Source organism: Diceros bicornis, chromosome 14 (genome assembly GCF_020826845.1).
Source record: "Diceros bicornis minor isolate mBicDic1 chromosome 14, mDicBic1.mat.cur, whole genome shotgun sequence".
Taxonomy (NCBI): Eukaryota; Metazoa; Chordata; class Mammalia; order Perissodactyla; family Rhinocerotidae; genus Diceros; species Diceros bicornis.
In genome coordinates, this window is record NC_080753.1 from 2396461 (window position 1) to 2411638 (window position 15178).

At 40.7% G+C, this 15178-nt stretch overlaps 1 protein-coding gene across 1 annotated transcript in view; it reads left to right on the forward strand.

Annotated features, from left to right (window-relative positions):
• The window catches only part of COL9A1 (collagen type IX alpha 1 chain), a 63243-nt gene extending 56487 nt beyond the window's left edge, over positions 1-6756 (forward strand). Inside the window, exon 32 of the mRNA XM_058554073.1 lies at positions 5750-6756. Within this exon, the coding sequence (XP_058410056.1) occupies positions 5750-5934 (185 nt within the window). The 3' untranslated portion in view covers positions 5935-6756. The remainder of the gene's footprint in view (positions 1-5749) is intronic.
• The last annotated feature ends 8422 nt before the right edge of the window (positions 6757-15178 follow it).

Sequence of the window (15178 nt, forward strand, 5' to 3'; positions counted from 1 at the left end):
TCATTGATAAAATAGTGATAATATGTCTTCCTGATAGCATAATCCTAAGAATTAAAGAAAATCAATCCATGTAAAGTGCTCAGGACAGTTTCTGGCCGTAGTAGGTGCCCAAGAAATGTAGGTTATTAATGCTATTATTAATATAACAAATCCACTTCTGCTTTTTGAGGTGGAGGAAGGAGAGCTGAGGGCAAAGCTGGACCCTGGTTAAGCCCTCGAAGCTTTTTCCTCCTGCTCTGGATCAGCAGGAATATGCTCAGTCCGCACCACCCCCGACACCTCAGACCTTCCCTCCAAGAGCATTTACTTTACCCCAAATCACAAACGCAGAGTCCTGGTTCACAGTGAATCATTCCACTGGTCCATCATCCACTGAGAGGCAGACCAGTTTTAATTTCCCTGGTCGAGCTTGGAATGTGATTTCTGGTCTCTCGCAAACATAACAGTAATAAGATTTTAGGGTCCAGGGGAACCTTCAGTAGGTCTCTGTGCAAGAACTTGTCTGGAACCTTCCAGATAAATATACATCTTACTTAGAAGAAAGAGCCTGCAGAACAGAATATTCTGCAGCCTTCTTTGTTGTCTTTATTGTTGGATTTGACTCTTAAATTCTCCTGAATGGAAAGAAAGTTCATTTGATCATTTTTCTTGGTGCTTCCATATCTGATATATTTGAAAAAATGTAACTAATACCTTCATTATTTATCAGTTATCAGAAGTCCTTTGTTCTTCCTGGACGGTTTTAGTCCTGTCTCCCCCCATATCTCTCAGTCTGTTCGGTGTTAAGTATTACATGGCCTCTTGGTGTTGTAATGCTGCGTTGCCTAATACAAGCCGTAGGTTCTTATTAGAACTGTTCCACTGGCTGTCATTCTGCTGAAGTGCTCTGTGGTCTCAAATGTACGCACAAGTTGTCGAGTTGGTTTCTCACGGCCAGGGTAGGCCAGCAGGTGTTGAAGGGGCCTGGGCTCTGGAGCCAGTCTGCAGGGAGTGGGGATGTTCTCCTCTTACTGTCAGCTACTCTACCTCTCAGGGCTTCCATTTCTCCTCTGCAGAATGGGGCATTAACCACACCTGCCCTGCAGTTAGTTATTTAGGAGGATCTGTGTGCGTGTTAGTACATGTAAAACACTTAGACTGGTGCCTGGCACGTGGCAGACATCCTGCAAATTTAACTGTTATCATGATTGTCATTCCTCTTTTTATACTTGAGGAAATACAGACTTACAAGGTCGCAGGCCCTGACAATGGTCTCTCAGGAAATAAGTGATCAAGGCAAATATTCATGCTTCCTGCGTCCAAGTTCCTGTAGTGGACAAAGTGATGGGCTGTCCAGAGTATGATTTGTTTGTCCTCGCCACCCTGCCATCTGACTTTGGTGGTTCCTTGTTGGGTTGTCTCATTAAGAGTTACTCTCTATGCTGCTGGCACTGAACTTGCCCATTTGGGACCAGTTCCTTGGCATTCTGAGGATTTTAAGGAAAAATATTTAATAGTGGGTCCTGAGTTCCTCTCACTAGGCAAGGAGTAAGTTAAATGAGGAATCAGCTGTGTGACCACCGGGAAAGTGACTTGTGAGCTGAGATGAACCCTTCCCTTCTTGGACAGGGAGGGCAGAGCCGGCTTTGTGCTGGGTCATGCCTGGGCCATTCAGGTGTCGTGTGCAAAATCTGCATATAGGTGAGCTTTGTTTGTGAATATTGAGTGGAAACCCCCCCCAAAACAGAGGGCACCTCAGTTTAGGCTTGAAGTTTAGTGTAGTCATTTATCCTATTTCCATTGCTGCTGCTATTTTGTTTGGTTGTGGGATCTTATATAAACAAGCCTCTTTACACCAGTTCCTGAAACACATATGCTTTGTCAAACACCGCCCACGTCAGCTCAGCATAAGGCGAGAAATAGGAGAAAGTCCCTGGACATACAAAGATTTTACATAACCCGTGGATTAACCAACACATACCCTATACAATGCTGAAAATTATTTGCAGCTTTTTTTTTAAGCCTGCATGCACAGTCACTCGCATTCTTTAGCAGCTATTAGATCCTCCCGGATGTCCCAGCAGGGATTGGCCTCCTTCGATGTAACATGACTGCCCCCTAGTGTTCGCACAGAGAATGACAGAGACATTCATTTTTAAAAATCATGAAATGTTTGGCAATAATATTTTTAGAGGTCCTTGAAGTTGCAGAAAACCGTAGTCATTAGGCAGTTAGTGTGGCTCACACACCGTGAGGCAGACAAAGCAGAAAGGGAGCACTTCAGATCTGTGCTTTCTCCTCTTCCGAGTTGAAAGTAGTTTATAGGTGTTTGCTGATGCAGCTGCCCGACTTCTGGAATGGCTTGGACTGTGACATAGTGTTGCCCCAAATTAGGCTCCCACACAGTAATTTGAGAGCACCTTTGAGAGTAAATGCCCAGGGTCAGGGCTCCCCAGAAACTGATGGTCTGTTACGTGAAGCCTCTCTGGCCACTTCTGCAGGGCAAGACCTCAGGAAAATGTCTTTAGTTTCTTATGATAGTTAGAGGTCTACAAGAATCAATACTAACTCTTGGCTGTTGTGCCTCTTTCTACTTCCTGGTCAATTCAGGCCCAAAGAATTAAACAAAAAACACCAACACACACACACACACACACACACACACACACACAGGGCCACACCCCTCAGCAAAGTTAGCAGATCAATGGGTGTGGAGCTAGGTTAGGTTACAGTAGTGAAGGGCCCTGGTTTCTGACTCCAACACTGTCAGCTGTGTGACTACGGACAGTTATTTAACTTTCCTAACTCTCAGTTTACCCTTGAGGAAAACGAGATCAATAATGAGCACAGGGCATCGTGCACGATAAAGTGGGAGCGTTTTGTAAGTGTTGGTGGTGATGATGGCAGCACCCGGAGCTCCAGAGGGTAGTCTGCTGTGTTTCCTAAGGGGGAGTGGACGAGATGTGCTTTCCTAAAATAAATCAGGGGAGACAGGATAGCTTCACCAACTCTTTCCTCAAAGGATGAGCAGGAATCTGGAATAAATGCAGCACGTGACAAAACCTCTCTGGGAATGCGTAGAAACGGGGAACTAAACATGAACATCTAAAAAGCTTTCCTTCCACTTTTAATATTGTTTGTTATTAGAGAATAAATTCCCTTAAATGTAAGGTTTTAGGCAGGAGACTGGCTCTACAAATGTTAAATAGAAATTTGAATTAGTTGCTAACATTGAAAAATTGAGACAGATTTATTTAAAAATTCATTTTCCTAGCTTCCCTTGGAAGTCGTCAGAGGTTCTGGTAGTGCTGGGCCGTATTCCTCACGGCAGCTGTGAGCTGGAGCAGCGCCGTCGCCAGCGTCCCCCCTACAGCTCACCACAGGCCTCAGGCCTCCCTGCTGTCTCCCTAACGCCCATGTGGACTATCAGTAGCCAATTTTCACTGCTCCTGTGCTATCAGTTTCCTTCTATAAAGACAGCAGGGAATGTCTCAATCCAGGGCCATTTTTTTTTTTTTTTAACTATATTAGGGGTCAGCAAACTTTTTCTGTCAAGGACCAGGTTTTTTTTGTTTTTTTTTTTCCCGTGAGGAAGATCAGCCCTGAGCTAACATCTCTTGCCAATCCTCCTCTTTTTGCTGAGGAAGATTGGCCCTGGGCTAGCATCTGTGCCCATCTTCTTCTACTTTATGTGGGATGCTGCCACAGCATGGCTTGACAAGCGGTGCGTCGGTGCACGCCCGGGATCCGAACCTGCGAACCCCGGGCCACTGAAGTGGAGTGTGTGCACTTAACCACTGTGCCACCAGGCCAGCCCAGGGCCAGGTTTTTTGGCTCTGAGGGCCATGTGATGTCGGTTGCAGCTACTCAGCTCTGCCCTTGTTGTGCAAAAGCAGCCGTAGGCAACATAAACAAATAACCTCAGCTCTGTCCTAATAGAACTATTTACAGAAGCAGGAGTGGGCCCGTGGGCTACAGTTAGCCCACCTGCTCTGTATTACCGCCTCGCTCCCGTGGTCACTTGATTTGTGGCCTCTCCTTTGGACACTTTCTCCTCCTAATCTTGATTTGATTTTGTGTCATTGCTGCTGATAAGGTGCATGAACTTACGTTTTATATGCGTTTGTATCGGGCCTATCTTTTAAACCTTAAAAAATCAACCTTTAATGGCCCCCAGTGTCAGGAGATCTGAATAGGCTCTGCTAAAGGTGCAGTTCTGCTCAAGCCTTATCTACAGGTGCTGTGGGTTAGGGAGAAGCTTCCTCAGGGGCCTTGTCTTTAAAGGAAAACAATCACGTGCTTCATCACAATCTGACACAGTCAAATGAAAGCTCATGGGATAAATGAAGGGAAACTACGTGTATCTCTGCTCATCTACACTGTGGCCTTGAGATGGATAGAGTCAGAGATAATTATTCTTTGGGAATAAATAATAATAAAGGGAAAAATGAGATGTTATGTGTAAAATGGGATCTCTAACCTACCTTCCTTCTGAAAGTCTGTGAGGTATATGTAATAAGATCACTAATAAGACCAGACCGCTGTAATAAGACCAACAAAAGACATCTGTAAGAACACCACTAAGTTAGGAAAAGAAAACTAAAAACCATGGTGAAGGAAGGAAAGGAACTAACCTTAAGCAAGCGTGTAATTGAACATGTGGCTTTGGCTGGCACCTTTTTGGCTGAATGGCCAAGTTAAGATGGCTGAGACGGAATGAGGGTCTCGATAAAACCACATTATCATGGCACATGGGATTTTTTGTACTGACTTCTTGTCACCACCTGTGCAGTAACAGTATGGGAGCACTGCTGGTGTGGTGGGGTCAGTGTTCAGCAGAAATTCCCCTTTGTTAAGGGGTGCCGTGCCTCAGAGAATGTGCCCCTTGGGTGAGCCAAACAACCTGTGAACATGACAAAAGGAAGAAATGCCCCTGGGGAACTTAAGCCGTGGTCAATGGAGGGGTCAACCCCTGATGAGAAGAATACGGTGGAACTTTGAAGGGTGCATTGCACAGTCTCCTAAAGACATTAATCAGTAATTCCTCATCATTATAACAATTGCCCCCGTTTATCAGATGCTTTCAGGCACAGAGTTTAATTATAAGGAAGGCATCATCCCATCTTGTAGATGAGGAAACTGAGAGATTAGTGACTTGCTGGTGTCACCTATTCGTAAACGGCAGAGCTAGAACTTAGAGCCATCTGTCTGTCTCCAAAAACCTGTTCTTCTAACCACTGAGTGACACTGCCTCCTGTCTGGAAAGTGATCACCTATTAGAACTGGGCATGCTGCTGCTGGAGTGCTGTTCGAAAGAAATATAATGTGAGCCACAAATGCGAGTTGGGTGTATAATTTTAAATCTGCTAGTAGCCACATTAAAAAAGCCAAAAGAATCAAGTGAAATTAATTTTAATAATATATTTAACCCACTGTCCCCCAAATATTATTTCATCATGTAATAAATGCAAAAATTATTAAAAAGAAATATTTAAAATTTTTTCACACAAAGTCTTCAAAGTCCAGGTGTGTTTTCCACTTACAGTTCATCACAGTTTGACTTCGCCCCATTTCAGTGCTCAATAGACGCATGTGGCTAGAGGCTACCATATTGGACAGTTCAGTTCTACTGAGGGAAATGTGGGTTGGAGATGCTGAGGTCTCCTTCCACTTCATTTCTAAGAAACCCAAGTCCAGTGAAGGAATTATATCATCATCATCATCAGTCATCATCCATCATTTCACATGTGCAATCTTTTGTGTGTTTCAGGTGACCCAGGTCCTGCCAGCTACGGGAGGAATGGCCGGGATGGTGAGCGAGGCCCTCCAGGGGTAGCAGGAATTCCTGGTGTGCCCGGCCCCCCGGGCCCTCCTGGCCCTCCTGGGTTCTGCGAGCCGTCCTCCTGCACCATGCAGGCTGGTCAGCGAGCATTCAGCAAAGGGCCCAGTAAGTGAAAGACTTAGTGCTGCCCGGCTGTCTGCATAAACCATGCCTGGCCAGGGAGCTTGGAGGAGAAACACCACCGGAAGCTGAGGCAGAGACGACAGTGCATCACCTTCACCATTATTACAGAAGTCCTACTTGACAATCAGATTTAGAACAATGGTGCTATTCGGTAAATCCTCTTTCCTTTCCCTTCGAGGGGAGATAGCAGAGTCATCAGTAAAAACAAAACAAAACAACCCTCCCTTTAAATAAATGTATAATCCTGTTCCCAGGATCTTGAACTTTGGTGTGTTATACATATAAGTGATATATCATGGGCCTCTGTGCCAATAAACAAAACAGCAGTTTGGTTTACCTCAGCTGCAGTAGTTACTTTCGTTTTTATGTAGATGTTGTCCTCAGACTATTGTTCAGCGGTTAGAGGATCAGCAGACTAGAGATGAGGAAACCCCACTCCAGCCAATAGAATCGGTGCTTAAACCTCATCCACATGCCCTCTCAGGAAAGCAGAGGGAGTGATTTCCCGACATCACGTGTTGGTTTTCGTAGTCAGCCTGCATTTTTGTTGAACTGTACTGTATCCCAAACCTGTTAATATTTTGAGCTCTTCTATGTGAAAGCAAAGAAGGAATTTTAATATCCCGCCATTCGTAAGTTTTATTGATGAGATTATTTATTTTAAAGGTTTGAGGTAACCTCTCTGGCTGTACCAAAGAAGAAATAAATACGGTTTCTTAATCTCTTGCATGTTTTCTTATAAAGAATCATGTTCAATGAAAAGAAGTCACTGAGCTTATTTAGATATATTAAAAAATTTTAAATTCCTGGTATTTCCATAGGCATATGTTTATAATATTAGTGCTTTTTTCTACAGAGAAATTAAAAAGCCCATACTGTTCCCCAGAGGGTGTCACTGTGACAGAAGTTCTTTGTATGGATGTGAGTGGCGGCCGGGGAGGGCTTCATGGAACTTATTGAAATTCTGATGAAAGCTGTGGGCCCATAGCCCAGAAAAACACACAAATGCATGTGTGAAAACGTGTTTGCAGACTATTTGAGAGCCTTTGTGGGCCCCCGAGTCTGGCCTTGCTGGGTCTCTGGGTGAGGAACCACTGCTTTCGTTTCAGTGGTTTGTTCGCTCCCTCCTATTCCAAACTTCACTGTTGCAACCACGGTTTACGTTCCACCATTTTTCTTCTACATTTTATAAAGATAGCTCAGCTAAAGCACTGCATTCTTGTCAATAAGACAGGTATTGCCTGACCACTCAGGCACTGTATTATTATTTACACAGACACACTGGCTTGCTGTTCTATCAACATCTATATCAGCTATCAATCAGACTTAACATTTTCATTTTATGTCACAGTGCATATGAGTGACTTGTCCCAGAGCAGAGCACAGTGCTCAAAACAGTCAATATCTTCAGTTAGTTTGTGGAACTCAGTTCTCTCAAGTCAAGGGAGGGTGAGCTCTAACTGGATTTTTGATATCAATTTTTTTTCTCATGTGTACTTTCTATACATTTAAAAACTTTAGCCCTGTTTGTTTGGCTAAATCAATCATTATATAATCTGTATTTGGCTTTCTTTAAAACCTCTTATAGCATCGAGTTCTGTGCTTCTAGCATGGATTGTGCTTAGGGAGAAAGATTCCAACTTGGCTACATAGCTCAGTGTCCTTTACATAGACTGAGAAGGATGTTCTTCCTTCCTGTGGAATAGATAATTTTTGGAATTAGAGATATCTGTTCTAGCTACTTAAAATGATCTTTATATAAACAGCAAACTTTTTCAGGTACTGTGACATATAATCAAATAAATGCAAAGAAATTGCCTCATTGTTTCACCAAGATGGTTTTATTTTAACTGGAGTGACATAATACAACAAAAGAAAAACTAGATAACCAAATAAATACGTTTCTCAGTTCTATAATATAATATCCATAAGAAAATTAAAAAAAATAAAATTTCAAAGAACAGTTCATCTAACTGTTTTACAAACTTGATATATCAAAGGCCGTACAACAAGCCCAACAGATACCATGAGCAATGTTGGAAACAACCACTTACAAATAGATTAATGCAAAACTAGCACATTCCAAATGGTGGGAACAATCCACTATAAATTCAGTTAAGTGAAATAGTTTACAGAAGCAGTAAATACTTGACTGAGAAATTGCAAAAAAAAGCATCCAGCAAGTTCTCTCCATGAAAAAGAATTGATAAATATTGAATAAGACCAAATCTCTCCCTCTCTATCGAAACAGAAATCTCCAAAACTTCTTTGAGATGTTTTTAAAGTTGGATTCAGCATCACCTGGAGAACTTGCTGAGAGAGAGAGGGCGAATAATTACAGTTGGTTGGAAACTGGCCTGTTACTCAAGGGCACATGGTTTCTGATTTATTCCCAGTCAGTCCTCCCATGGCATTATGCTATGACTTTCACCCCAAGTACCTGGCAGGTTGGTTAAGAACCACAGAGATCACGTCCTGGTCTGATTGAGCACATGCATTCGCTGGCATGGTCGGGGTGCCTGCCTTCTGTCCAGCACCAGGGTGTGAGTGAGTAGTCACATCGGTTATGTGGTTGGTTGATTTGGGGATACTTTATCTTTCAAGCTGACTAAATGCGTGTTGCTATTCTTAAACATCATTAGTCAAATCTGATTTATTTGCAACCTGACAGAAGCTTAATGTAAATCCCTGCTTTAGACCACCTCTGATTGGATTATTCAATTTTTTGGCTACTACAGTGTCTCTGATGTATAATATCTCTGAGTTTAAAAATAAACCAGGATGGGGGAAGGCCTTTAGAAACACATAAAATCACACCAAATGTCAAGAAAATTGCTGTTAAACATTTCCTGGTGGCCCTGGCAAAATGAGTGAAAAAGCAATAATAGGAAAAAAATACCAGCAAACTAGTAATTTTGCTGTTTACAAATGGGCAATGGATATAAATGATTTTACATATCTTTTTTAAAAAAGAACATTTATTTTCAATAAATATGGGTCAAGTCCCTTTTTCACAGAGCAAAATAACTCCTTTTCAGTTGTGTACTGAGTCTATTTTAGTGAGTTTCTGATATAGGATGTGGCAGTATTAAGTGCATATGGCTCAGTACGTATTAGATCAAAATTGGTTAATATAATAATGTATGACCATAGACACACATGCTCAGGTGCTCTTGAGTGGTCAGCCAGAGGAAGTGTAACGTAGTGTGACATGCCAGATCTCGTTATCACAGAGGGAGCTGACATATATTTTTAGTCTCAATAAAGGGCAATCCACACTCTTTCCCATAACATGCCTTCACATCGTGCTCTTGACTCCAGGTTTTCTGAGAATAACTAGAGAGACAAGAACGGAAGGAAATTGGCTCCAAGAAACTAACTTTCCTTTTAAGATTTATTTGAATTTCTCTTTGACCTCCAAGTTGAAAATGTGTGTGTGAAAAGACATGAGAATATTCCTTAGAGAGCACCTGGTTAATTTACTGTATCTAAGGGGACCTGAAGATAGAACAGTTGAGAACTGTATAAATCATTTCCCAGTCTAAGTAAACATATAAATCCACTGGCATGTTCGGATGTAATTAATTTCTGTGAAGGAAACATGCTATGTGTCTAACTTCTCACTGCCTATTGTCTTATCGCTAACGACGGAAGAGCTTATATTTATGAGAAAAGTTAATTGTGATAGCTCTCATCTTGCCCAGGCAATAAGCAATAAGTCTCAAATGATTTTAGTGAGGAGATCACTCTGTGGGACAGAAGTCACAAAGGGCCGCCTGCTCTCTGACCTGCGTTTCTGCTTATAATTCTCATCCGAAACCATTAGACCGGGCTTTCTATGAGCTGCTAGGGAGATGGGTTATAAACCTAATTATTCTGAGCTAAGCATCGATTCACGTGACAAACAAAAGCATAATTACCAGCACAGTATAAACATGAACTCTCAACAGACCAGTGTACAGGCTCCTTGGACATCTGTGTGGCATGTGAGTGTTTTTGGAGCATCCCTGTGGTTGAGACCCAACAGAAGAGAACTGAAGTGTGGAGCTTCAGCCACAAGAAGAGATGGTGTTAATAACCGCAGCTTAGAGCTCCCTGATTTAGGGTCAAATCCCTTATTGCTGAGATAAGGGACAAGGTCATTGTGCATCATGAACACATAGGAATCAAGGCCTCAAATCATTATATCCAGATGGGATTTAAAATAAAACTAGTGCCACTCCACTTAACATGAGAACGTTGAGTTAAATCTTAAATATTCTGATGAGGTAAGATAAAGAACAAACAAAATGGGGAAAAAAATGCACCCTAAATGTTACTTTTAAAATAAATAGTTATAAAATATGCCATAAAATAATCTGAATTTAAATACATCAAGACATTGAAAAATATTTATCCCTAAAATACACTTTAAATAATACAGCAAAATAAAAAGTTGTAATTAGCATCTTTACATTCATAAGCTTGTTATGGTTAAGCAACACACACCCTTCTGATAAACTTAAATCTTACTGAACTACCCCCTAGGTTTAGTGAAATCGCCTACATTATTAGTATTCGCTTTTGACAAATTCATGAAGCAAGTAGCTAACTCCTTGAGGTGTGCCATATACCCTTCGCTGTTGGATCTGAACGTGAAATTTTTTCCATTTAGATTTTCTTAGACTTTGCTTTGGGTTTTGAAGCCTGCCTTATCTTTGAGGTTAAATTTTTGCTATTCTGGGTCTGCTTGTCTGAATGAGTTTTCTCTGTGTTCGTCTGGTTCTTCATTCAGTTTAACTACACTGCCCAGTGACGCTGTCGTGATTTTGTTGAGGAAGATGTCGGGGTCATGGCACCAGCTGCACCACACAATAGAACTGCAGACGTCCACATGTCCTGTTTCCTGAGACGCCTAGTGGTTACACAGATTTAATGTAACTAATGCACCTTTACCAGCCAATTAATAAAAATACAATTCCATGGGCAAGTTACTTTGAAGTGCCTAGCATAAAAGACACAAACTGAATTCTTTTCTGCGTCTCCTCCCCTTTGAAGCCTGTGTAGTCTCTCTGAGAGGAAATGGTACGGAAGGGGGTACATTCCTCAGCACTAGAGGATTCAGAAGGAACACTGGGAAATGATGACAATGAATACAGTGTGTCTTAAGAAGGTAGACACGGACAAATATGAAAAATAATTTAAGAACAAGAGCAATGAACAAATCTGCAAGATTTTTCTGAGAATTCATTAAAAACACTTAAGCATATAACTTAACCTAGCTCAATCTCTGGATATTATTACCAATGCCAGGAAAATTGAAATGGTATTTTGAAAAAAGTGTTCCTTATCTTACACTTGTAAATAGTGATGTATTTCTAGAAAAATATAAACATTTCACAAATCTAATTATACAATTTTAAGTACCTTGAACAATATGGAGATTTAGACATTGTGTAATTTTATAAATGGTCTACTTCTTGTGATAAGCTAATTGCCTGCCTTTTACTTATCTGTCAAAAGAATCTCTACCCTGTCTAAAAGGCAGGATGACCACCTAGGTGTTTTCACGATAATCACTGAACTATGAGGGCAGTATACAAACTAACATTACAAAGAGTAAATATGCAAGTTAACTAGGTCTATAAATCCACCACAGAAATAAAATGGAAACAGCCAACAAATCAAAGGTTATTGTGCCTGCTTCATAAAGATACTCAAAATGAGGAAAAACATAAATTAACAAGGAAATTAATGAAACGTAAATTAACAAGAAATTATTTACAAAAGCAAAAAAGAACAAGTGCAAAGGCGAGGGTCTGATTTAGTTGTCCACTAAACTGTTTCTAGCCTGGTATTTCTGCAAGTCTGCTCAGCTCTTCTGATTGAAATTGCTCTCCACACCATCTTGTGGACAAGAGGAGGAATATCATAGTCTCAACAGACAAGAGAGACTGCAGAAAAGTTACCTCTTACTGAACCCCTAGAACATATTCATAAAGAATTATTTTATAATCCAAACATCAAATGACATCTTTTACAGACAAGATATCTTAAGATAATTACTTAAGCTCTATAATATAAGTGACTAAAATTTTAAAGTTTCAACAATGCCATGAAATATAGAAATACACATATGGGATTACTTTAAAGTCATTAACTAAGTTACTTTGATCACAAGGTGAAAAATTTCAAAGGTTAAGACTGGCTGTGTTTCTCTTATGGTTAGGGAAAAATGGTTAATGTCTTCAGTAGGAAAGAACAAAGAACAAACTCATGAATTAGTCTTCCTTTTTTCTTTAGATTCCAGAGGCCATACATAGTCATTGAAGTCATATCTTATTCTTTGCACAGAAAGATTTCTATCTGAAAGTGTTAACTGATTTTGGTATGTTAGACTGGAGTTCAAACATACTTATATAGGGCAAACACAGTTTTAATTATTATCATGGCCTACAATTATTTTTTATTTAAATACTTATGTTGTCTGGAGTCCAAACAAGAGATAATTCAGGAAATTTGATAATTCTTCTTCTCTGCTGTGGACATTACTGACATCTGTGTGAAAGTAAACAAATGTTTTGGAATGAAATAAAATGATCCAGGAGAGTTGGCACCACTGAGTTATTTAGGGGGAAATTTCCCACCCTACTTTGGGGCTTAATTATCCACTTTCTTTTTATTAAAGGAATTAGGCAACTGCGAAATCTCCACTTTATTTGTTGTTGTATTAGCTGTACCAGCCTCTCTTGTTGCTCTCTGTTGCACATCACGTGTATAGAGATGAGGCAGGAATGAGTGATGGAGGATAAATTACACGGTAGGGGAGAGAGGCTCAGGCCATGTGGACTCAGCCCCGCTTCCCTTGTCATGCCAGGGGTAGATTCAGTCATATGTGTCAGTTATGAAAAATGAGCTTGAACCAGTGTGACAGCTCTACTTTGCAATATGCATCGCATAACATTATATTCCACCTTCTCCTTAAATCACCTGAATAAATCCTAATTCTTGAAACAAGAACACGGCAGCCCAGCATTAATGGAATTTAGAAAAAGAAAGCTTCCTAAATATACAATTTGTAAGAAAGGATGCATGACATATTCTGGGGAATTAAAATGAACATAATTTATGAAACAAGAAAGTGAACTGAGTCTTTTTATGACTATGAAAGGATCGACTCAAAGAAAACAAAGTAAAATACGTTGCTGACCATCAGCAAAAAAGTTCATAAAAACATTAAAATGGTAAAATAAATACTTCTAGATTAGCAAAGAGGCAAAAGGATAAACAACCTATTAATTAATATAAAAAATAATCTTTGAAAACATATAAAATGTTTAGTTTTATAACAAATTCAAGTAAATTAATGAGTGGCAGATGAGTAGTAAGCTTTCAGAAAATTCAACAAATTAAAAGCTCAAGATATACACATAGCACCAGATTTTAGATCTCTGTACATTTTTGGGGGATAAATTATCATTTCACTGAGAAAATGCATATGTATATTCCAATTGTGTAAGTCTAAAACAGAGCACCATTGTACGTATTGCATGGGAAAGACAAGAATAAAATCAGTTTAAAGTTAAAAACACGTGAAATAAATAAAATAACCTTGGAAAATAAAATAAATAAACTTGGAATTGAAATATATAGCATAATTCCATACGAAATAACTAAAAGGTTGCATGTATGCACAGCCGTGTAGGCAGTACCTGACCCGCAGTTGGTCATCTATAATGAAAACCAGTTCACCCGCGTGTTCAGGCACGCTCCTTGCACAGCTCCGTTCACAGCTTTCTCCAGTTTCAGCGGGCTTGCCTTTCTCAACTCATTTTTAATTAACAGGTAAGAGCAATCCCCCCGGCCTGGTTTAGCCAAGTTGGAGTCTGCACTGCTCCTTGAAGAGCGTGGCCACCTGACTTCCGTGACGGGAGGGCTCTGCGTGGCACACTCTCCGCCTCTTTGGTACCCGCTACTTAGATTTCAGCAACATCCTCAGGGTCAATGTTCTAGAAAATCAGTTGTTTTCAACCAACAGTTTCTTAAAATAATGTATAGCTAGGCCATAAAATTACCACGTAGTGATTTGGTTGGTGATCCCTATGTCCTCGTTCCCTGTCGGAGGGCTCGGGCTTCAGCGCCTGCTGTTTCCCCTGAGGTGAGGGTCATCTCTCTGGCCTGAGTGCTAGCTGCATATTTGGTCCCAGGGCTGCCTCTGCTGCCCTGTCCCTCTGGCTGCAGCTTCTGTAAGAGCCTTTGGGCTTCACCTTGTCCACGTGCATCTGCTGAGATCTTTTAGGGCAAGAGGGTTTCTTTCCCAGTCGCTACACCTCCGTCCTTTGTACTCATGGCTGGTGCTTGTCTTAGTTTGAGAGCGATGCGGTCAGAAGGTAATGGATACAGGCGCCCAAAGACCTCACTAGGCCATTTAAGCTTCAAAAGTACCAGACAGCTGGGTGCCCTCACCACCCAACAACTCTTAGGGAAAACAGCTCTCTGCTTCCCAATGAGGAACTCAGCGCAGGGCTCACAGCGTTGGGCTCTTCTTGGGGAACTCTAGCACTGGTGGCCTCCGTGCCTCCCTTTCCATGCAGTTTGCATTCATGCCAGTGGTGATTGTTTTGAGTTGTGCTCATTACACAGAAGTAACAAAATCACATCAGTAGTTGGCTGTGGTGCGTTTTTGGGCTCCCTCATAACAGAGCCTCCTGGATTTTTTCCAAAATAAAAGTCATGAAGTGAAGTGCTTATCGTGTATGTATTTCTAAGTAGGGTGGATAGAGGATGGTATAAGAATTCTTGAGCTATAAAAAAGTAGTCAGAAAACATTCAGCAGACGCAATGCACTATATCAAAAAACTTGATGAATTTTTTAGCAATGATAGTAAGTTTAAACACCAAGAAAACTGCAATATACGTCTGAAACTTTAAAATTCAGAAATCAAAGGCCAAATACAAGTTGATGAGACTATGAAACGTACATCACCATCAGCCTACTAAATCAAAAGTTGTCATTTCCTCCAGAAGAAAAACTAATAAGATTTGCTTCTGTATTTCATAGAAAACTCTAAACAAAAATCATAGTAATGGTGAAGCAAAACACATGGAATGAATTTGGGAAAAGTCTAAAAATGCTGATATTGCAATTACTATAGGAGTAGGATTCCAATTGTTGCTCTTAATGTCTGGCCTACACCAAAAAAAAAAAGAAGAAAAGAAAAGCCGCCCCCATATCATGAGGTGTTGACTGTATTA